This window comes from Lissotriton helveticus, chromosome 2_2 (assembly GCF_964261635.1).
Source record: "Lissotriton helveticus chromosome 2_2, aLisHel1.1, whole genome shotgun sequence".
Lineage (NCBI taxonomy): Eukaryota > Metazoa > Chordata > Amphibia > Caudata > Salamandridae > Lissotriton > Lissotriton helveticus.
Window position 1 is genome coordinate 327,994,454 of NC_136060.1, and position 23,567 is coordinate 328,018,020.

At 44.8% G+C, this 23,567-nt stretch overlaps 1 protein-coding gene across 1 annotated transcript in view; it reads right to left on the reverse strand.

Annotated features, from left to right (window-relative positions):
- TMEM128 (transmembrane protein 128) overlaps positions 1–22,338 on the reverse strand; it is a 200,766-nt gene extending 178,428 nt beyond the window's left edge. The window contains exons 1-2 of the mRNA XM_078678478.1: positions 22,190–22,338; positions 6,846–6,987 (exon numbers count right to left, since the gene is read on the reverse strand). Coding sequence (XP_078534604.1) covers positions 6,846–6,987; positions 22,190–22,289 — 242 coding nt within the window. The 5' untranslated portion in view covers positions 22,290–22,338. The remainder of the gene's footprint in view (positions 1–6,845; positions 6,988–22,189) is intronic.
- Positions 22,339–23,567: the final 1,229 nt, after the last annotated feature.

The window sequence follows — 23,567 nt, forward strand, 5'->3', positions numbered from 1 at the left end:
GAATGGTTTACTTACTGGTCATGTTCCTCGACCAGGCCCCCCCTTTATTGTTACTGATGAGGACACTGCACATGCCGTGTCATGGACACAAGCTGATATTTGTCGGTACACACGCCACCTTTTCGTGGCAAAGACATACCATCACACACGACATGCACAAGGTTCAGGCCCAATACACGGTCCAAGCTGGTAAGCCAAGGAGGGTAAGCCTCACGCGCTGACCCCCGACCTAAAACCGCACTTCCCCGTTAACAGCACCGGGGGATCCACACGTATCCAACCTGCAGCATAACCAAACCTCAACCGCAATGGCTGCAAACCAACTTCCCCAACAATATACGTTTGCTCCTACACCACAGTGAGCTATACTGATCAACACCACTTTCACACTACATTGCCATAGCAAGCATAAAGCTAATGGTATGTTTATTGCTGATACTCCGGATGTTAAATACTTCATGCAGCTTTTAAATCTCTGCAGGAACTTGGACAATGGCTACAATGATGTCGATGCTAAATTGGAACTGCAATGTTTATTTTTTTATTTTTTTTTATCCTTTTATCTAACAACAAAAAAAGCAAAACCGTAGACCTGTTACTTACCATACTATGTATAAAAAGATGTGTATATGCTTTTCTGAGCTCCGCCGCCGTACCCCCGGGTTACCGGCTGAATGGCTGTGTCAACTAGATGATTACTCACATGTTTACCTTTTTCCGCGGCCAACCCTTGTGGGCGGTCAAGGCTGTATACAATATGATGGTGAATATGTGTACAATAAAGGTCTTTAAAAACAAAAAAAAAATGCATAATTTCTGCCGAATTGACAGCTATTGAAAAGACTATTAAAAATGGTGAAATTACAGATCAAGAGATTAAACGACCATCTCAAAATATCTCCCTAAAAGCAAGAGGCTGTTCAATCTCTTACCACAAACAAAGAGCTCATCTTACAACAGGCGTACAAAGGCGGAGTAATCTTCCTCTAGAGTGTCACTGTGTATAAAGAGGAAGCAAAATGCCGACATCAGATGCAAACGGCTACCGAAAGGTCACTACGGGCTCTGTCAATGAGAACCACCAACTGGTTATGCTGAATTTCTGCCAGCCAATATGGCAAACCCTGCTCTGCTATACACTTAAAGAATGAATAAAGCACATGTTCCAAACCCTGTAGCACCCACCTGTGTCGGGTTTAGTTTCCCTGCTTGAATCTCTCAAGCAGTAGTGTTGTTGGTTTTTCAGAGCTTTGGTCTGGAAGATGTCATCCTAAGAAAGGAGTAGGACTGATATGCTGCATATCTTTTTTTAAGTTCAAGTGAATGTTTATTGAAGAATTAAAATTGTTGTGAAAACAATACTTCGTACAAACAGTTATTTATCAATGCATAAAGGCATGAAAGAATACTTGAGAATACTGTTAATATACAAAACACCATCAAGGCAATAAAAGTGTAACGTAGAAGATGAGATGAAAACCTTTATAGGTTCATAAATATTGCAAATAGCAGTACATGTCCACAATACATCATTAAAGGAGTGCAATAGGTATTAACAAAATAATCAGAATTATATACAAGTAAACAGTAGGAAGTCAGAGAGGCTTGTTCCTATACACACTTTTTAAATGCAGCAGCAAAAACCGCTTCCTCCCCCGAGCCCTCGATACAAGAAGATATGCTGCACATCTTGATGAAACTTAAAGACACTCAAAACATCTAGGCAATTTTAAAATAGAATCTTTATACACTGGTACACAACAACTATCAATTGTAGAGGATCTGATCCATCATATTTATTGTCCTTACTCAACACCTATATCCTTAATAATCAAGGGTGCTGGACTAGAATTAAAGAAGAATATCTTGCAGTGTGATAAACAATTGCACCTTTATGTTGGAAGTGTTTTCAATGGCTGTGACTTGCAGCATCAAGCATGGAATATCTGTATGTACAGACATTCCAATCCCTAGAAGAGGTGCTAGAGGGGATATGTTGCTGACATTTTTATCAATTGGAATGAGAATAAGTCATAACCAAAGTCCTCCTTTAATTGGTTGAATAGTCAAAAAGAGTACATTAAATGTCCAATCAATGCCAAAATTTCTAGCTCTGTGGATATATGCAAATGCTGGTTGTCTAAAAGGTTTCATAAGACAACTAATATGGATTTACTTTTAAGAATCGACACCCAACACTGAAATGGGTCTACCTAAAGTCTGCACAGTCTTCGAATTAGAGGAACTGTTCTGATGTAATTACTTATGGCAAGCAATTAAGAAATTTAACAAATAAAATATGTGCAACAGGCTACACTCAGAAGTCGGGTAAGGACAGCAATCAACAGGCTTTATTGGAAACATGATTAACAGAGTAACCAATCTTGAGAATCAACTAAAATTTGTATTTTGAAAAGAATTGTGAATTTTGAATGTAGAGAACATAGCTATGAATTGTATAGACGGTTTATTTGAAATCAATTAGTTCATTATATTAGTATGATCAGACCTAAAAATAAAGCTTTCCACAGCGGAGATAAGGTCTGTGTGTAAAGCTTTACAGGCAAATAAGAAAATGCTGAAAATGTTGCTTACTCTATATGAACACGATCATTATAATAAAAAAGATTTCATTCAGCTTAGCTGTGAAAAACAGTACGCATAATCAGAGGATGGATCCCAGATGTGTGTAAAACCGTTAAGAACTATTGCAATGAAGAATTACAACTACTACATTAACAAGTGTATTTGTTTAATGTTATTACGTATGATAATATTACCCTTCTTGCTCCCAATTAAAAGCGCAATGGATCTTCAGAATACATAGGGGTACATGCCAGATTCAGGCAAAAATAGAATGTGATGAGTAGCCAAAGACAGATGAGCAGAATTAGGCTGAGAGGACAGTTAAAACATTGACAGTAAGGGTGCCAGAAAATAAATTGGATTTTGAGGAGAATATACATGTTAAGTCTTAGAAATTAATATTGGCCATCGGTAGGCCTTTGTGAACTTCTGACAGTCCAGTAAAATGACCTCTCATCCTCACTGATTAATCTTATATGAGTTCAGAACATTAATCTTAGTTGAGAGATTAATGGGAATCTTGGCGTTTTTTAACTTCAGGTTAGGTTTCTGGAACCAGTTCAAAGCATTATTGAAGTTAAATTATTCTGCATTTTTACAGCAGATGAAAAGAATAGATAATGGTTAATATATGAGATTCTGTTTTAGCATCAATAATCAGGGTTCAGCAGTACAAGGGTTTGAATGTAAATCACAGTTTTGATTTAAGTGGTGTCCTTGTTGAACGGAGGGAATATCAGAAATAAGTCAAACGGGGCACAATGGTTTGTACTATGTTTTAGCATCTTAAAGGCCAACGGCAGGAACTCATGTAGCTGATATATCAATACTCATATTTGCTTTAAATAGGTAATACAAAAGGGCACAGACAGTAGTGATCACGATATTGGGTCTGTGCAACAGAACTCTTAGATCACTTCACTAATTAAGGCAAAGCCTCTATTCAGGAAACCTATAGCCAGATAAATTGGAGCACTGATAAAACATACAGTGCAATAGTTTATCAATGCAAAATACTGTGATCTCATGCTAATCGTGGACAACTGTTCAAGAGCTTATATGTATTACATATAATTACTATTAAAGCAAACTAAGTATCTATTTTCAGCTAAATAAATGTTTACGAAAATACTCCAGGAACACATAGGTGTACCAAAACATTATACAGCATTTTAGTACTAAGTGCACTCTCCCTCTGGTCCATCACATGGATATTTTCAGGAATGATTTTCTGAATACAAAGGAAACTACTGTGTGCAGCGAAGTCCAAAACCTCTTGTTTTAGCTTCAGTTGTGGATCCTTATTAAAAAAAAACATGATTAACTCAGACAGAGGGGGCACACAGCAAGGAAACCCGACAACTGCATTAGGATCCACTCTGCTGCATTTTTAGGTCTCGTCTAGGCAGTGCCTGTGATATCTCTTCCAGACATGCTGTATTCAGGGTGTGGGCATAGAGCTCACCCACTTTTTGCCCATCTTTTTAATTGGCTCCTTTCTCTGTCCTTTGTAAATGGTGGCTTTTCATTGGTCAATGAGCTTAGTAGTCCCTCCTTATTACCGCCTTGTCTCTTCTTGTAACCTCCCATGAGAACACACCCTGTTATATGTGTTGATACTCCCAAGGTTTTAATTACAACCTCAAAGCACTATTTTCTTAAAGGGATTCAGGCAGGACACAAGCTTGGTCCTAAGCAAGGCTAGCAGTGGTTACTTTACACTCACAAGCACATCTCACACTTATACGAGACCTATACATTTCCCTTCATCAGCTCCAAACAGAGCACAGCCTAATCCGGAATCAATATAATAATTTGTTTGTCACATTTCAAAGCTACTAATTGTATGTATGGACATAGCTATTTAAATGTAGTTGTGATACTGGTCTTGCATGCAATGCATTATGAGGAGGGTGGATTTACCATATCTTCTGCAGGGTGTAGTACTGTATGTGACCAAAAGAGGACCCATGGACCTATTTTGGTCACATACAGTACTGCCCCCCACAACATGGCTAGGTAAAACACATTGGCATTTAAAATGCCAATGACTCCAACAAATCTGAGACTGATTGCATTTCCAATGCTACAGGTCTCCCATTTGTTAAAGTTAGAGCTGTTGGTGTTGAAAATGACAATGCTTTTTACTTTTACTTTTTTACACCAATGGCAATAGTGCTATGCAAATATAATAACTCCACTGCAAATTGAAAAACAAAATGTAAAAAACATTGTTATTTTCAATGACAACAGCTCTAACGTTAACAAATGCAAGACCTATTGCATTGCAAATGCTTGTTTACTAGGTGTACCAATACCTCAATCATAGTGGTTAAGAGGTAAGAATCCATTAGTGAGGGAAAGTACGTGTAAAGTGCACACCACTAAATAGCCCACCTTTAAAAGACTAAACGTATGATACCACAGTATGCAGAAGGCAGCACACAAATAAAAAATAAGAACAAATAAAAATAAGAATCACAAAATATACTGCATGTTGAAAATGTATTTAGCATTTTGGGAAGGGAATGGTGTATGCCCAGTAGTGAGTCCTAGCATCACATCAGGAACGGCGTGAGCCATAAGTAGTGTGTTATTAATTCTTTTCTGAATCTAAAGAAATCTTCTTCAAGCCTTTAATGGATGGGAATGGAATCTTAGAGCGCAACATTCAGTATGGAGGAATCTTCCTGAGGTATTCTAGAGTGTTGCAAGGGTTGCTAAGGATTTAGAATGTTAGAAAACAGTTGTATTAGTGAGCTGTGACTGTGGCTGTTGAAAGCTGTTGGTTGATGGGGTCTTTGTTACCGTCCTGCTCATTGAATAAAAAATAATCTATTCACGGTGGAGCCTTTGGTGTTTCATTGAACTTAACTCTGGCAACAAGCAATCTCAGAACAACAAAGAACCCAGAATCAAAGACCTCAACACACTTTCCTGCTTCTTCTTGCTTGAACTTTCAAACTCTGTTGGAAACTATTTGTTGGACTGTGCTTCCAGTGAGTGCACTTTTACTTTATGTTATATTCTGTACCTTAAAGCTGTGGCGCAGGCTCCTCTTCGGAGTGCCAGCTAATTTTAGACTGTTAAATCTGCAGCTTGAGCTTTCTTCTTGAGAATCACTTGGAATGGGTACAGGCACGTAAACCACCCTTGAGCATCCTCAAAGCGGCAACTATTTCTCTAGCGCTATACAGGAAGCAGGAACTCTTGTGCACACCAGGCATACTGACACTCTGCCTGGTAGCACGATGCTTCTGGACAGGAAAGTAGCAGCACTCTGTGATGTCGCACATCACGTCATATGGAACTCACCAGATTTTCTTTGTTTACGCTGCTCATCATATAACAGGGTGCACATGGAAGCCATTTAACTTTCAGGAAACTTAGTGGTCTTTGTCTGCTTTGCCTATGTGGTGCCTAAGAGAAGGAAAACAATCCATTTTTCGAGGAACAGTTTAAAGGCCTTTTGGCTTTAGGATTTTTTTATTAGTAGGTAGTTATAGTTAAGACCTAGTTTCCATAGGAAGAGCATTTTTTCATTTGACAATAACTTTGGTGTTGTTTGATTAATCCTCGCAAAACTTTCAAAACTAGTATGACGCTCACTCCAGCTGCAGTCTTGAAAGTTTAGTTGTGATCCATTAAGCTGGGGCTGAGAAAAAGGGGTGGTCCTAAAAGGCATTTTCCCCATGTTAATTCCCATAGAGATTTTAGACACAACTACAGCCCGAACTGCTAAAGGAATTACACCAAATTTGGCAGAAAGGTAGCTGTTGGTCCAGAAAGTGATCTTTTTTGAAAACTAGCGTAAATCCGTTCAGTAGTTTTTGAGATATTAAGAGAAAAAACAATTTGTCTCTGAAAGCTATGGCTTTTTAAACAAAGTATTTGGAAAATGTATATTTAATTAGCTTTGCCTATAGTTTCTTTATTGGTAAGAACCTTTGCTTTCCAACACCCCACTTCCACTATGCTTCATTCATGGTCATCCGAGAAAGAAAATTCCTTTCCACTCCACTTCATGCATGGTCAACTTAGCAAAAAACAGGTTCCTCACAAATCAACTTCCTGCCTACCTGGAGACTATTCAGATCTGCAAATTAAGCCAGTTTTCTCAATGCTATAAATTAGATGTATTTGTTAAAAGGCTACTAAAATAATACAGCAAATCACCTGAGTCCCGAATTATATTTTTGGGAGACCAGTAGTCTTACAACAGCAGTAGTGAGAGAAGTATAGGTTTAAAGCTAGCTTACCTGCCTTCTTGTACGTGTTCTTTGAAAACTTTAAAAAACTCTACATAATAAGTTGCAGCAACTGATGCCAAGATCCAGAATACTGAATGAACATTAACTCTGGGAAGTGGCTTTTGTTTTGTCTTTTCTTTTTCAGGAATCTCTAAAAACAAAGTAGAAAGATATCTTCATGTTTATAGTTGCAGCTCCCCTTCTCAGAACAAGACATCACAGCGCTGCATAGAAGAATCATTATATATCAGGAACAAATCAAATTTAGAGCTAGGGCTGGACAGCAGCCCTCGAAATATCTCAAATACGAAGGCTGTATTGTGAGTGAAAGGAGTGAGTCCAAACTTCTACAGAAGGGGATTTGTAGGTGAAGAAGGAGTTGTTCTCCAAAGAATGTATTTTTAACAAGCATTTACAAAGGCAATAGGTCTCACCTTGGGACTAACTAGCTTACCAATGCCTTTTGGCAATGCTAGATAGCATCAGCAAAATGCTGTACAGCATGGCCAAAAGAAAAACAAATGTGCAATGATATGGCACCATAAATTTTGTAGTGCGCATGTGCATAATTACCCATGCACGCTTCTACAAAATGACAGGGTCACCATCTATGTTTCTTTTAATTATTTACTGATCGAAAATCAATGGGTAAATAATAACAAGCATTTGCAAAGTCAATAGGTTTCTTCTTTGAGACCTATTGGCGTTGCCAATTAATTGTAGCCAGGATGCACAGCATCTCTGTACATGCATGAGCACACCTAAAAATCGAGCAGGTGCTTTTCTTTTTAGCTTCATAGAAAATGAAATGCACACGGAATCCCAAAACCAAAATATAGATAAAATATATCATACTTAAGAAAAACAGACCACCGGGGTAGGGCACAAATGGAGGAGTGGGGGAAGGAACAGGGAGTGGGTAGAGGGAAGGGAAAAACAGCAAATGAGGGACAGCAACAAAGAGTGCAGAGGATGAGGAAATGTGATGGGGAAGAACCATATGAGAGAGCTTGCAACATGCAATAAACAGCAACACAGAGCTGTTGGACTTGGCCTTTTCCCCCCAAAATTTTTCGCTTTTGACCCCCTTATCTAGATTGTCTCCCCCATGGGATTAAACCTGTATAGGCCATGAGTAGTGTGAGACCCCTGGTGAAAAATGTAATTACCTGACATAATGTGAGCACTTGTAAAATCCCCCATTTTAAAACTGCACCTGATTGAAATGTATTGTATTTAAAATGGATGCCATGGCCCTGGGTTTTGCCACTGGACTGACATAGGTCAGCGGACTAGATAATATTACCCAGCTACCCCTAGTTTTGGAGGGAAAGCCTGGCACCCAGGGTGCTCAACCCCTCCCCTTGAGCCAGTGTGAACCAGTTATCCCCAACATTCCGGAAGGTGCTGGCTCTGTGAGGGAGGAGGGTATAAATAGGGAGAAGTGTCACCAGAGAGTCAGTCAGCGCTGGGACAAGAAAGAGAGGGGACCTGCTGCTAGGAGCTACCGCCACATGGGCCTGTGAGCTGGGCCCTGCACCCCTAAAACCCCCTACTCTGCTGTCCCCTGGGCCCCTGACAAGGGAGGGCCCCTACCCAGGTCCCTGACACTGTGGGGACCGGGAATTCCGCCAGCGCTGCGCGGAAGAAGCGCCGAGGAGGTGAGGAGTGTGCCCCTGAGGCTGATGATTGGGACTGTCTGTACTCCTAAACGCTATAAACCTAAAGCGCCGTGCTGAACCCAGGGTTGCTGACCTGCCTCAGATAATTTGCCCCTGGAGCGCCTAGCAAGCACTGTTCTCCTACCTTCCTGGGTGCTGGGGAAGGCTTGTGCCCTGGTTTCCTGGGAAGCCCTGGTTGTTCGTGCAGTTGGCCGGTCCCTGGAGTTCCTGGTGAAGGGAGCCGGTTTCTTGAGGCAGCGCCGTCCCCACTGTGAGCGGGACCCCTGGGGTGCTGATCGCGTCCTGTGACAGCGCCTGCCCCGGGATCCACTGAGCCTGAGAGGCTTTGTGAGGCTTCTCTCTGTGGACGGGACCCCGGGGGCGCCTTCCGCGCTTCTGGCGCATTGCCTGCAACGTACTTCCTCACTTGGAAAGGGGAGGACGAGTCTCTGCTCGAAAGCGCCTTCGCGCATGCCCCAGTCGTGAACGCGATCCCCACAGGAGGGGCCTAGGATCGAGCAGGCTCAGACGAGTAGTGTCCTTTCTGAGAGCGGCCGCCGGGAGAGGCGGAACCAGAGCGAGCGCTTCCGCGCATGCCCGCCGAGGGAGTGTCTTCATCAAAGAGAGGCGCCGGTGAGGCTCCGTCTGTTTGCCGTGTGATCCTGCCTTCTCCTCCTGCTCGAGCGCCACACTGAGGAGCTGGCCCGAGCAGGGAGGGGGAGTAGAGAGGCCCGGTAGGGGCCTGGGGGGGCATTGTGGTTTCTGCCCTTAACGCCTGATAAGAGGAAGCCTCCCTAAAGAGTCGGCCCGAGCTGGGGAGCGCTGAAGAGTCTGCTGAGGTGAGGGAGCCTCTTCAGCCTCGGTTCCTTGGCCCCCTCCTCTTCCGCTATACCCCGCCTTTTGGCGCAGGACGACTGCAGCATCAGCTGAACTCAAGTAAGGAGGTGTACTGCAGGGGGAGAGCGGCACTAGAGGTTATCTGGGAATAACCCACATCCTAGTAATTGCCACAGCTGAGTGACACACAGGAGTGAGTAACTTGAGGGGGTCATCAGCAACTGTGTACTAGAAAGTGAGGGTGGTTGGTGCTGTGAGAGACCAGTATTGTGCACAGTACAGTAACCAATTGAAATTGATTCTGGAGTCTTATGAACTGTACCATTGATGTTGGTCATGGACTTGAGAAAGCAAGTCTGAAGCGTTATTAATAGTTTATTGACAAGTGTACTGTATTCTTGAACAGGTTAACATCTAAGGAAATGTAATGCTGGAATGTTTCACTCCTGACCCAGGGGAGAGTAATTCCAACTTAAAGCTGCGGCTACTGGAATGGTGGTCCTTATCTACTGATTGGGTTACTGTTATTAAATACAACGTTTATTCCAGCCTGACCAGTAATGAAATGTTTTACCCCCATTTAATGACCGGCTGATTCCTGCAGCTAGGAAATATTGTTGGCTGAGTAGTGCAGCGTTTGTTCTCCTAATGGGATGTCACCTGAATGCTAAGGGATTATGACGGCACGAGGTTACATGATTTTCACTAAAGTGTTTAGGCCTGCCTAAAGGAAGCTGTTTACTCAGGCCCTACAGTTATCTGAGGTTACTGTTTTTATGCTAATGATGTCCTGCCCTAAGCTGGCCTGACGATTTATTCCAGGCCCCTGTTCATGCCCCTTGTTAATGAGCCAGCCAGGTTGATTCATGACAGGTGCTCCTGTCTAATATTAAATGTGCTGTGATGCTCTGTTTTCCCTTACAGGGGTGGGGATTGGCGTTATAACGCATGAGGTGTGGTTATGCATAATGTTGTATCTTACATTTTCAGCCAACCCCCTAAGGATGAGAGCCTGAGTTGGCCCCGCCAGATTGGCTCCAAGGCTAGTGTTCACTTAACCACCCTTTTTCCTTTCAGCATGGACTTTGGACTCAACCCTTTTTGTCCCATGTAAATAATTCCCCTATGAAGTACTTGGCTCTGGTGCCAGTTGGCGCCTTGTTGTGACTACCACTATTCTATTTCTTTTTACCTTGCAGGTTGGAGACATAACTAAATTTAATCTTTTTCCAACCAAAGGTGGTGTCGTGACTCTTTTGTAGTGTGATTGGTAGGTCGTTTGTGTGTACTGCGTGAATGCTTCACATGTCCTCGAAGTTTGGCCTGCCCGCTTGATGCCATGCTACCCCCTTGAGATTTGGGCAACCCCCATTTCCAACATTTGGTGGCAGAGCGGTGGGATAGGACTTGTGTTGCGCAGTACCACAGCGGCCACGGGTTACACTGCAAATAGAGCGTTGGATGTAATCCGAGCCTTGTTGTGGGGATTATTGTTGTTTGCTAAATTGCTTCCTCCTGAAGAGTGTTCTGAACTGTCCCCTTGTTCCACTGGGAGGGTGTGTCCCGGGTGTACCTCGCCACGATGGGGTTGATTTACCAGGAAGTGGAACTGATGGAGTACACCGAACAGGAGGTGATAGACTTCCTCCTGGAGAGAGGGATACCCCCAAATGGGAACATTAGGAGGAATTTGTTTCTCTATGAGGCCCTCAAGAGGGGAGAGCCCTTAGAGATTAGTGGGGACTTGTCTGACTACCCCCCCGAAGTTTTGAAGGGTCAGTGGGTTAGAGACCAGAGAGAGGGCTCCCCATCCAGAACCCTGGGAGGTAATTGCTCCGATGAGGAGGAGGAAGAGTCTAGCAGGGCAGAGACGCCAGTAGCTGTGGAGGACACCGAAGATAGGGAGTCTCGCACTGGGTCCAGTCCCGGGGGCACTGCCCCATCCCTTTCCCTGTCCCCAGAAGAGTGGGTAGATAGGAGAGAAGTAAGGGAGTATCAGCTGGCACTGGCAGAGCTCAGGCATGCCGAGGGCTTAGCGCAGCTGAGGGTAGAAGAGCAGCGACTAGAGACTGAAAAAGTCCTAGCGCTGGAGAGGATGGCGGAGGCGGAGAGGGCCTTCGCCAGGGAGAGATCAGCTCAGGTGGGAAGGTTGTCCCCTGAGAGTGGTTTTAGGAGTCTGGATTCACCGAAGAGGGTGGGATCCAGTGGTGGCAGCGAGTGTAGGTCCAGTGCAAGGAGTCCCACTCCCGAAGCCCAAGAGACTGTGCCTGATTCCCCGGAAGAGGAGGACGGGTTAGTGTTTAGGGGCAGGGGAAAGCTGTTCCATCAGTCCTGGGGAGAGTTCGAGGAGGAGTGTTGGACTGTACTGGAGGATTGGGTGGTGAGGAGAGCAGTGGAGGATTGGGAAGGGCTGTGCCATGCCGTTATCCGGGAGCACATGCTGAGGAGTTGTTTCCCAAGACTGCGTCACCATCTGTTGCGGTGCGGGTTCTCAGACCCCAGGGAACTTGCACGGGAGGCAGACCTCTGGGTAAGTGCCAGAGCGTCTGGGAAGGCTGAGGGGAGTGATCCTGAAGGGAGTGAGACGGGGAGGTGTCCCGAGATGCCCCAGCTGTGGTCACCGGGCCTGGAGTGTTCTTTAAGAGAACCCCAGGTTGGGAGACTAGGCTGTCCCGATGTGTCATCCAGAGGAAGGGATCCCCTCATGTCAGGAGGACCCGGAGCATCAATAATCGGAGCTCCAGTGGTTCGGGGGTCTGACCAGTCACAGGGTTTAGATCCTGGACTGGGGTTCCAGGTTAAGGGGTTGCCTGACCTGGAGGGTGGGGTACCTGTAATTCAGGTCCCTACCAATTTGACTCCCAGGGGTACTACTCCCAGTGGGAGGGTGCGGAACTCTGGGAGGGGGGGCAGAGGGAGGAAGGTCTCTTCTCTGTCACCGGCTCAGCCACAGGGCGCAGATCCTGGGTTGGGTGGCCAGGGACAGGGGTTGCCTGCCCTGGTGGGAGGGATCTCTGTAACCAGAGTCCCCCCGGAAGTGACTCCCAGGGATACTTCTCCAGTTAGGAGAGTGCGGAACTCTGGGAGGGGGTGCAGGGAGAGGGAGGACTCGCCCCTGTCACCAGTTCAGCCTGTGGGTTTTGACTCCAGGTTGGGGAGAGAGTTGTGTGAGGGTGTCCCCCGGCGTAGGAGATGGAGGAACCCTTGGAGGAGAAGTAGGGGGAGGAGAGCCTCGCCCCTAAGGGCTGGTCAGTCTGAGGGTGTAGACCCCAGATGGGTGGACCAGTGGCAATTTGGAGAAAAGAGAGTGGTTCCAGAGTATCACAAGCCTGAGGCTAGAGCCTCCCACTCTAGGAAGGAGAAACATCCCACTAGGGAACACCAGTGGGGTGGTTTTGTTGGTGAAGGGAGGGTTGCGAAAGAGAACCATTGGGTTCCAGAGTGGAGGAGAGACTGCAGGTGCTCCTGTAGTTGCAGGCCTGCGTCCACCTTTTTCCGCCCCAAGCAGGGAAGCCCATCAAGGCATTGATCAGTCTACCCTGGCTTTTGGCTGGGGGGGAGTCGTGTTGGACTTGGCCTTTTCCCCCCAAAATTTTTCGCTTTTGACCCCCTTATCTAGATTGTCTCCCCCATGGGATTAAACCTGTATAGGCCATGAGTGGTGTGAGACCCCTGGTGAAAAATGTAATTACCTGACATAATGTGAGCACTTGTAAAATCCCCCATTTTAAAACTGCACCTGATTGAAATGTATTGTATTTAAAATGGATGCCATGGCCCTGGGTTTTGCCACTGGACTGACATAGGTCAGCGGACTAGATAATATTACCCAGCTACCCCTAGTTTTGGAGGGAAAACCTGGCACCCAGGGTGCTCAACCCCTCCCCTTGAGCCAGTGTGAACCAGTTATCCCCAACATTCCGGAAGGTGCTGGCTCTGTGAGGGAGGAGGGTATAAATAGGGAGAAGTGTCACCAGAGAGTCAGTCAGCGCTGGGACAAGAAAGAGAGGGGACCTGCTGCTAGGAGCTACCGCCACATGGGCCTGTGAGCTGGGCCCTGCACCCCTAAAACCCCCTACTCTGCTGTCCCCTGGGCCCCTGACAAGGGAGGGCCCCTACCCAGGTCCCTGACACTGTGGGGACCGGGAATTCCGCCAGCGCTGCGCGGAAGAAGCGCCGAGGAGGTGAGGAGTGTGCCCCTGAGGCTGATGATTGGGACTGTCTGTACTACTAAACGCTATAAACCTAAAGCGCCGTGCTGAACCCAGGGTTGCTGACCTGCCTCAGATAATTTGCCCCTGGAGCGCCTAGCAAGCACTGTTCTCCTACCTTCCTGGGTGCTGGGGAAGGCTTGTGCCCTGGTTTCCTGGGAAGCCCTGGTTGTTCGTGCAGTTGGCCGGTCCCTGGAGTTCCTGGTGATGGGAGCCGGTTTCTTGAGGCAGCGCCGTCCCCACTGTGAGCGGGACCCCTGGGGTGCTGATCGCGTCCTGTGACAGCGCCTGCCCCGGGATCCACTGAGCCTGAGAGGCTTTGTGAGGCTTCTCTCTGTGGACGGGACCCCGGGGGCGCCTTCCGCGCTTCTGGCGCATTGCCTGCAACGTACTTCCTCACTTGGAAAGGGGAGGACGAGTCTCTGCTCGAAAGCGCCTTCGCGCATGCCCCAGTCGTGAACGCGATCCCCACAGGAGGGGCCTAGGATCGAGCAGGCTCAGACGAGTAGTGTCCTTCCTGAGAGCGGCCGCCGGGAGAGGCGGAACCAGAGCGAGCGCTTCCGCGCATGCCCGCCGAGGGAGTGTCTTCATCAAAGAGAGGCGCCGGTGAGGCTCCGTCTGTTTGCCGTGTGATCCTGCCTTCTCCTCCTGCTCGAGCGCCACACTGAGGAGCTGGCCCGAGCAGGGAGGGGGAGTAGAGAGGCCCGGTAGGGGCCTGGGGGGGGCATCGTGGTTTCTGCCCTTAACGCCTGATAAGAGGAAGCCTCCCTAAAGAGTCGGCCCGAGCTGGGGAGCGCTGAAGAGTCTGCTGAGGTGAGGGAGCCTCTTCAGCCTCGGTTCCTTGGCCCCCTCCTCTTCCGCTATACCCCGCCTTTTGGCGCAGGACGACTGCAGCATCAGCTGAACTCAAGTAAGGAGGTGTACTGCAGGGGGAGAGCGGCACTAGAGGTTATCTGGGAATAACCCACATCCTAGTAATTGCCACAGCTGAGTGACACACAGGAGTGAGTAACTTGAGGGGGTCATCAGCAACTGTGTACTAGAAAGTGAGGGTGGTTGGTGCTGTGAGAGACCAGTATTGTGCACAGTACAGTAACCAATTGAAATTGATTCTGGAGTCTTATGAACTGTACCATTGATGTTGGTCATGGACTTGAGAAAGCAAGTCTGAAGCGTTATTAATAGTTTATTGACAAGTGTACTGTATTCTTGAACAGGTTAACATCTAAGGAAATGTAATGCTGGAATGTTTCACTCCTGACCCAGGGGAGAGTAATTCCAACTTAAAGCTGCGGCTACTGGAATGGTGGTCCTTATCTACTGATTGGGTTACTGTTATTAAATATAACGTTTATTCCAGCCTGACCAGTAATGAAATGTTTTACCCCCATTTAATGACCGGCTGATTCCTGCAGCTAGGAAATATTGTTGGCTGAGTAGTGCAGCGTTTGTTCTCCTAATGGGATGTCACCTGAATGCTAAGGGATTATGACGGCACGAGGTTACATGATTTTCACTAAAGTGTTTAGGCCTGCCTAAAGGAAGCTGTTTACTCAGGCCCTACAGTTATCTGAGGTTACTGTTTTTATGCTAATGATGTCCTGCCCTAAGCTGGCCTGACGATTTATTCCAGGCCCCTGTTCATGCCCCTTGTTAATGAGCCAGCCAGGTTGATTCATGACAGGTGCTCCTGTCTAATATTAAATGTGCTGTGATGCTCTGTTTTCCCTTACAGGGGTGGGGATTGGCGTTATAACGCATGAGGTGTGGTTATGCATAATGTTGTATCTTACATTTTCAGCCAACCCCCTAAGGATGAGAGCCTGAGTTGGCCCCGCCAGATTGGCTCCAAGGCTAGTGTTCACTTAACCACCCTTTTTCCTTTCAGCATGGACTTTGGACTCAACCCTTTTTGTCCCATGTAAATAATTCCCCTATGAAGTACTTGGCTCTGGTGCCAGTTGGCGCCTTGTTGTGACTACCACTATTCTATTTCTTTTTACCTTGCAGGTTGGAGACATAACTAAATTTAATCTTTTTCCAACCAAAGGTGGTGTCGTGACTCTTTTGTAGTGTGATTGGTAGGTCGTTTGTGTGTACTGCGTGAATGCTTCACATGTCCTCGAAGTTTGGCCTGCCCGCTTGATGCCATGCTACCCCCTTGAGATTTGGGCAACCCCCATTTCCAACAGTAGCGGATGTTTGGTGAGAGGAAAAAGCACACGAGGTAGAGAGCTCGAAAAAACAACTCTCATGGACAGCTCAAGTCGAAAAAAAATTACTTTAAAGTGAGCAGTGGAAAGATACGAGTCAGTGAAGTCAAACATGGTAAGGAGGCTATGCTCCTGAGAAGTGACAAACGAAGACAGAACAAGATGGGCAAGGAAAGCCACTGAATAAGAAGCAAGTAAATGAGAGTGAAAGTAATGCCAATAAATGGTAATCAATGGTGAGGCTATAAGTCAACTCTAAATTCTTGGTAAGCCTTCAATAGGACTTTTCCAACAAAACAGCGTGCACTCTCTGGGAGGAGAGACCTAAAGAGAAGTCCAAACTCTTTTTCAAAATCTTTGCCTACAGGAGGATATGAAAAGAAACTCATTCAATATTTCAGCACTGAACATCTGTTGCACTGGCAGACAACTGTAGATAGATGTTCATGATTCAGGTTCCCATAGGGGTATTTTATCTCTATTTTTAGTTGTAGACTGTGCTAGATCAGAAATGTCCTTTGGTGGGCGGAGCGTGGTGCCAAAGTACACTTTGAAAAGCAACCTTTAGAAACATCAGTCATTCATAAAAAAGAAAAGCAATAAACTTTTGTGGCTATTAAAAGTATCTATGTCTACAATTGCACTCGACCCTCTGAACAGTAAAAATAGGGAAAAGTGTAAATAGGGGAGAGAATCATAACACCCTCATCAACTGAAATAGGGAACATGAGAAACATATTGGTGCAGAGAGAGAGGGAGAGATATAGAAGAGAACTGTGCCTTGTAAGAAGCACTCCCTCTCCCCTTTTTGGGGAAGGATCCAGTATGTAGGCCTTGTAGTCTCAGAGACCCCTCTGAGAGAGTTCACTGCGTAAAGAGAGCCTCCCGCAACTGAGATAGGGAAGTGATACCACTTCCCCTGGAATCACAGCTTACTGGATTTTGCACGTTGCTTTGACTCGTCTACCGGTTTGTGTCCCCGTCGCCCTTCCCCTCCTCTTTCCATGCGGTGCCCTTCAACCTCCCCTCCTCTTTCCCGCCTTCATTACTGGTCTACTTCCCCAGCTCCTTCCCCCGTCCCCATCTTTCCCCTTGGCTGCTTTTCCCCTTACGTATTTCTGCTTACTATTAATCTTGACCTTGCAAGTAACTATGTTGCCATGCTCTAATAACTGTGTAACCTTTGTACCAATGTAACTTGTAACTATGATCTGATGCTCATGTAAAGCGCTCTGATACTTCCGGGTCTAGCCAGCGCTTTATAAAACCTTTTACATTTAAAAAAAAAAACATTTTTAATTGAAAATACCATTACATTTGCACAGAAATGCAGTTTTACTAATAAAACTATACAGTTTACAAATACTTGCACAGTTCGCTTAAATGTTGTTGCGTGCTCAAAAATAAAACACCCTTTCCTAACCCAAGTATCCAGCAAGGTTGTCACACAAATTCTCACACTTTGAAGTCTGAGGGAGAAAAGTAAACAACGAGCTCAAATGGAAGAAAGAGCCTGACATCTTACATCTGTCTTTAAATGCACAGCAAATGTGACAAGATAAGAACAAGATGTACACGACTGTTTACAGAAAGTAGCAGTTGTGGAAGAATACAAGGAGAGCTAGAGCAAAAAGGCTGAGCTAGAGCAAAAAGGCTTTGCTCCGTGGAAGGGACACACTCACTCTGGAGCCTAAACCAAATAAAGTCAGCAAATAGAAAGCCAGAAGATGTGAGTTACAAACCACAATGCCAATAGTAGGCAACGGGTAAAATGCATTCCCAAAGAAGCTTACTGAATGCCCCCATGATGACTTTGGGAAAAAGAAGTAGAAGGCTTTGACCTAAAAAAAATTGCATTTCTGATTTCCGATCCTTCAGTAGCACACTTGCAAGCCTCATAAATGGCAATAGACCGAATCAGGCGCCAATAATAGTCAATGGAAGAATTACATTCTCTCTTTTGTTTTTATAAAATCTCTCACTTTCCTGTTCTAAAATGTTGGCATTGGCATCACCGGAGTTCCAGTTCTGCTCCACTTGCTGCACCAATGGTATACCCCTCTGCATCTTCGGGGAGTGGGGGCATGTAGTAATGGCATAACCTCTAATTGGAATGTTATATATGTAATTGGAATGTTTGGGTGCTGGGTAACAGTAACTGATGGATCTTGTGTCATTCTTGATGTAACTTTACTGGAGCTGCATGCATTTCTCTCTCTCTCCATTAAATACTTATTCCTGCCTACAACAACTTATCTGTTTCCTATTTCCACGTCGTATTGAGGACACTACAATTATGGCGACATGGATGGTCTTTAAAAAAAAGGAGTGTATTTACGAAACTTGAGAGTGGAGAGGACTCTGAGATCGGAAGAAAGGAAATTTCATTTTTGGGATCGGAGAAAACAGTGGATACTTCTTTGATTTGCCACGTGAAAAGGAAGAGTTTGTGGACAGTTTTGGGCCGGTTTGATCGCATTTTGCATTGCCGAAGATTACGTTGTGTATTTTCAAATACGAACTTACTAACGTTTGGCACCGGAACATTCTCACGGAGCAGCACGCCCATGATTCCTCTCTGGAGCATTATGATGTTCTTATCGTCTGTGGCACCGGAAAATTCTTTCGGAGCAGCGCGTCCATAATTCCTCTTTGGAGTCCTGCTAAACAGAAACCAACCTCTACGCGTCATCACGGAAGAAGCATTGCATCTTGGGTAGCGTCCTCACGTCATCACGCTGCTTGTCGCGCTTGACGGCCATCTTCTTTGCTGATTATTTCCATGGTAACCTCACAGGAAAAGTTCGGGAAACATTTTCTTAGTTTTTTTTTTATTTCTTTTGGACGACTTTAAATTCCCAGAACACGGAGCGGTTTTCAACGTTCGAGACTATTGAAGGTAAAAGCAAGCAGCTGGGAGGAACTTATTTGAGAATACACGGAGTCAAGCAACATTGAAAGTTTTTGGATGAACATCATTATGCCGTTTTACTGGTGACACGCACACCGTGTGTCATGTACTCTCCATATATCGAGTGAGCAAAGAAGGCTTTCGAATACATTGTGCTTACAATAGAGCATAAGTGACCATTTTGCTTTAGTATTTGGAACAACGAACCTGTCTAATTCTTGCAGCAGTATCAATTTTGCTATTTGCTATGAATATGGTCAGACAATTTTAATAAAAATGTTTCATGCCTGTAGTATATATGCTATAAATAATTCATGAAGAGCTAGAATTTCACGATGTAACAATTAATAGTGAAATAATGTGTTTGTCATGTAAACAGTATATTTATTAAGTTGTATCATACATGCAGGAAAGATTTCTTGAAGTATACATTGCAACTTGCTGTCTCATTATTCATGAAGTGGTTATGTGAGTCTTTATATTTTTACTGACTCATCATTCACGAAGTGGTTGTTTGAGTGTTTTTGTTTCTCTTTCGCATTTACATGAGGATTGTTATCCATTGCTGAACAAATTTTATTTTGGATCTGTATTGGTGTGTAAGCTTTTGAGTATGTCTTTGATAGCCAGGGATTCAGCAACAGGGGACGAAGGTTCTTCTGGTGTGCGTTTGACTTCAAATGTACAAATCAATTCCCCCAAAGAATTTCTAGCTATTCCTGGAGAACCATTGATTGCTTGGTTGGATTGGAAGGCATATTTTTTTAACTATATAGCGAATTTAGAGGACGTGAATGGTACGTTCTCACCGGAAAGGAAGAAGAGGATGTTGTTATATTCGCTTGGTCCGGAGGGTTTGCGTATATTTCAGGATATGCACTCACATAAAAGAGTGGAAGGTAATTCTGATGTTTTTGAATGTGCTTTGATGGATTTGGATGATCATTTCTCTCCCTCAGTATCGATTGCTGTGACTAGGCATGCATTTTTCCACAGGAAGCAAGAGAAAAACGAAACAGTAGAAGAATTTGTTTCGGCCTTGAAAAAGTTGGCAAGGAAGTGTGTTTGCTCAGTTACATGATGACTTTGTACGTGACCAGGTAGTGATGTATACTAAAAATAAGGTATTACATGGATAAATTGTGGGTAGAGGGAGACAAGTGTCTTAAAGAAATAGTGGCTTTGGTTAAAAAAGCGTAACTGTCTGACCGATGTGCAAAAGTCACTTTGTCGCAGGATTTATTTATTTATTTATTTATTTTGAAAGTTTTATATAGCGCGGACAAGATCTTTGCAGATATCAGAGCGCTTTACAAAGAAGGGGTAGATGAGGGAACATAGTCAAACAGGTAAGTCAGTAACGCTAACAATACAAATAGGTGAGGGCAAAGCCAATCATATACATATATATGAATAATACATATCAATAATACAGTTCATACAAATAGCAAAGCGGTCGAACAAGTAGTACAGATCGATCCAGAGTCTTTAGAGAGTCCGAAATAATAGTTCAGGTGTATTTAGCCATGAGGATAGCTTTTACTTCTTTCTTAAAGAGTGTAGTGGAGGAGATGAGCCTGGTTTCGGGAGGGAGTGAGTCCCAGATCCTGGGTGCCATTCCTGAGAAGGAGCGTTTGTAAGTTTTTTCCTTCCGGAATCTTCGAGGCTTCAGCAGAAGATTGTTTGTGCCTCTAGTGTTTCTAGAGCCGCCAGAGATTGTCAGCTTCTGAGTGAGGTAGCCGGGTGAGTTCAGGTGTACTGCCTTGTGTGTCAAGCAGGCTATTTTCAGATGTATTCTGGCTTCAAAAGGCAGCCAGCTCAGGGATTTCAAGTCAGGGGAGATATGAGAGTGCTTTTTTGACCCAGTGATGAGTCTTGCTGCAGCGTTTAGAGAAGCTCTTAGTGGTGCGGTAGTAGTTAGGGGGAGTCCGCAGAGGGCGATGCTGCCATATTCTATTCGAGGGATGACTAGTGCTTATACTGCAGTTTGGAAGTCTTTGGCTGGTAGGAAGGGTTTAAGTTTCCTCAGGGTATTTATTTGGAAGTTTGTTCCCTTAGTTGCCTTGCTGATATGTTGCTGCATGTTGAGATTGGTGTCGAGTGTTATCCCTAAAGATTTTGCTGAGTCCACAATGGTGGGTTGGACATTAAGTGCGGTTAGGTGTTTAAGCCAAATTTGAGTGGTAGAGATCTTCGATGGAGGTGAGATCAGAAGGAATTCTGTTTTCAGAGCATTGAGTTTGAGATGATTATCGGCAAGCCAGGATTGAGTGCTTCTGGTCGTTGAGTTCAAGAGCAAAATGTCTTTGGGGGATTGTAGTTTGAGATAAAGTTGGGTGTCATCGGCGTACATGTGAAAGTGTACATTTAACAAGGTGGAGAAGGAATTAGTGGCCAAGGTAGTTGAGAAGAAAGCAGGATATAAAGATAAATTGGAGGGATTAAATGGAGATTTTCATGATAGGAAGGAGTGGGAAGGAAATGAAAGGAAAAAATTTAGTGAGGGTGGTGAAAGAAAGAAATTTAGTAATGTGGTGTGTTTTAGGTGTGGAAGTTATTCACATGCCGCTACTTTTGAGAGGTGCCCTGCTAAGCATGCAAAGTGTATAGAGTGCGGATTGGTGGGTCATTTCTCAAGGGTTTGCAACCGGAAAAATAAGAAGTTTGCTAAGAAAAAAGTGACTTATGTTCAATATGAAGATGATTCATCTGTTTCTGAATCTGATGATAGTGATGTTCAAGTTAATTGTATTCGGAACATTGAGATTTGATTTTTAATGTTCAAATATTGGTGACGTATTTGTTGATGATTAGAGTTTTTTTTCTCTCTTGCATTTTGCATTTTGGAAAGGAGGGATGGTTGGGGGTGAGATCACATGTACTGTTCTTACATGTTCTATTCACTTTGAAAGATGCGGAATTTACTAAATTAATTTTAGTATGTAAATTGTTGGGTTCAGAGTGTTATGGATTATTTATAAATTATTAATGATTTTTATGTTTTTATTTGTTTTTTGTTTTTAGTTAAGAAGGAGGATGTGTGTAGTAATGGCATAACCTCTAATTGGAATGTTATATATGTAATTGGAATGTTTGGGTGCTGGGCAACAGTAACTGATGGATCTTGTGTCATTCTTGATGTAACTTTACTGGAGCTGCATGCATTTCTCTCTCTCTCCATTAAATACTTATTCCTCCTGCCTACAACAACTTATCGGTTTCCTATTTCCACGTCGTATTGAGGACACTACAGGGCACCCATCCCTGTTCCTGTCCTAGAACACGAATCCTATATCCGGGCCTGTTGCTATGCAATAGAAAAGTTGTCGGCTTCCTAAACTCGCCGTATGGTGCACTTCACAGAAAGGTCTGCTCTGAGCCTACAGTGTAATATTCTTACAATGTTTAAATGTGCCTGACTCTAACATGGCCAACTCACGCTTTCACACTATCGCTGAGTGAAGGGACAGGCTGCTGTGCTTCATGAACATTTTTCGTGTTGTCTCTTTGCGGTACCCACCACTTTCCTCCCCTGGATTTCGCTGGAGTAGGAGCTCTGCCTGTTGATGAAACCGGCGTCTCACTCTTTGCAAGTCCTCATCCTCCACTCGTACGGCCATCGCCTCGGGATTCGCTTCCTGTAATTGACGCACAGTGATGACGACGGCGTGTCGCAAGAAGGCACCCAGAGGTCTACCGTGTAGGTCGGTTTGCTGTTGAAATGGCGACATTTTAGCATGAGTGTAGCAAAATAAAATTTCTCGCTTTGGAGGAATGAACACCGGTAGACTGGTTTATGTGTACGACATCGAAGTACATGTAATCGCTGTGAATGGTAAATTATTTATGGCAATGCATCCGTTATCACAGCCTCGTGCCGAGTTGTCAAATTTCGCCTGCAGTGTTTAGGATGATTCTAAGGAGATAGTTCTAAGGACAGTAAGCTAGGTTCACACGGCTGCCAAGCTTAAAACAAGCGCAACGCGCCTAAATTGCAAATGCTTGTGCGATATTACAGACCTTTTCAGTGCCTTGCTGAATATCTATAACGGGCGCATTGGGCTAAAAGGCTTTTTGTAGCAGACGTTTGGCTGTGCTATTGTGTTTCGCAGGCTATTCTGACATATTTGAAAGTCGGAGGAGGCTTTTATTTTTTTAGCTCAAGCCTGGGCTGCCCTAGTGCTGCTCTGCGAAGGCATTTAGGGACTTATTTGTGACACCATGCGCCACTTTTACGCCGCCGGTGCGTCACCTTTTGTGACGCACCAGTGGCGTAAAACATGTGACTTGTTGCACCATATTTACAAAGTGACGCATCTAGGTAGATGCATCACTTTGTAAACCCCTGCGCCACATTATACCTGCACCAGGTATAATGTATGCAGGGGGGAGCGTTCTGGGGCAAGAAAGGGTCATAGAAGTGACGCAGTGGAATCTATAAGATTGCACTGGGCCACTTCTAGGCCGCAAATGCGTCAATATCTTACGCCTGCCTCACAGCAGGCGTAAGACTGACGCAGGCCCTTTCACATGGGGCTTGCTCCATGTGAAAGGGCACATTGCTGGAGTTGCGTCACTTTTGTGACACACTCCAGCAATGCATCACTTATGCGCCATACAGATACGTCAGAAATACTGATGTATTTGTAGCTCCTTGCGACATGATGCGTCATTATAAATATGACACATCAATCATGTCGCAAGGAGGGCGCACTGAGAGGTGACGCAGCGCTGCTTTCAAGCAGCGTTGCGTCACTTCTCATAAATGAGGCCCTAGGTATTCTGTCATCGGGCTTGCAACACACCCAGCGCTTCTGGTTCGTTGGTTGGCCTGCCTTTTGAAATTCCTAACTCTGGTTGATCAATAGTGTCCATCTGTACCACATTTAGCTGCTTGG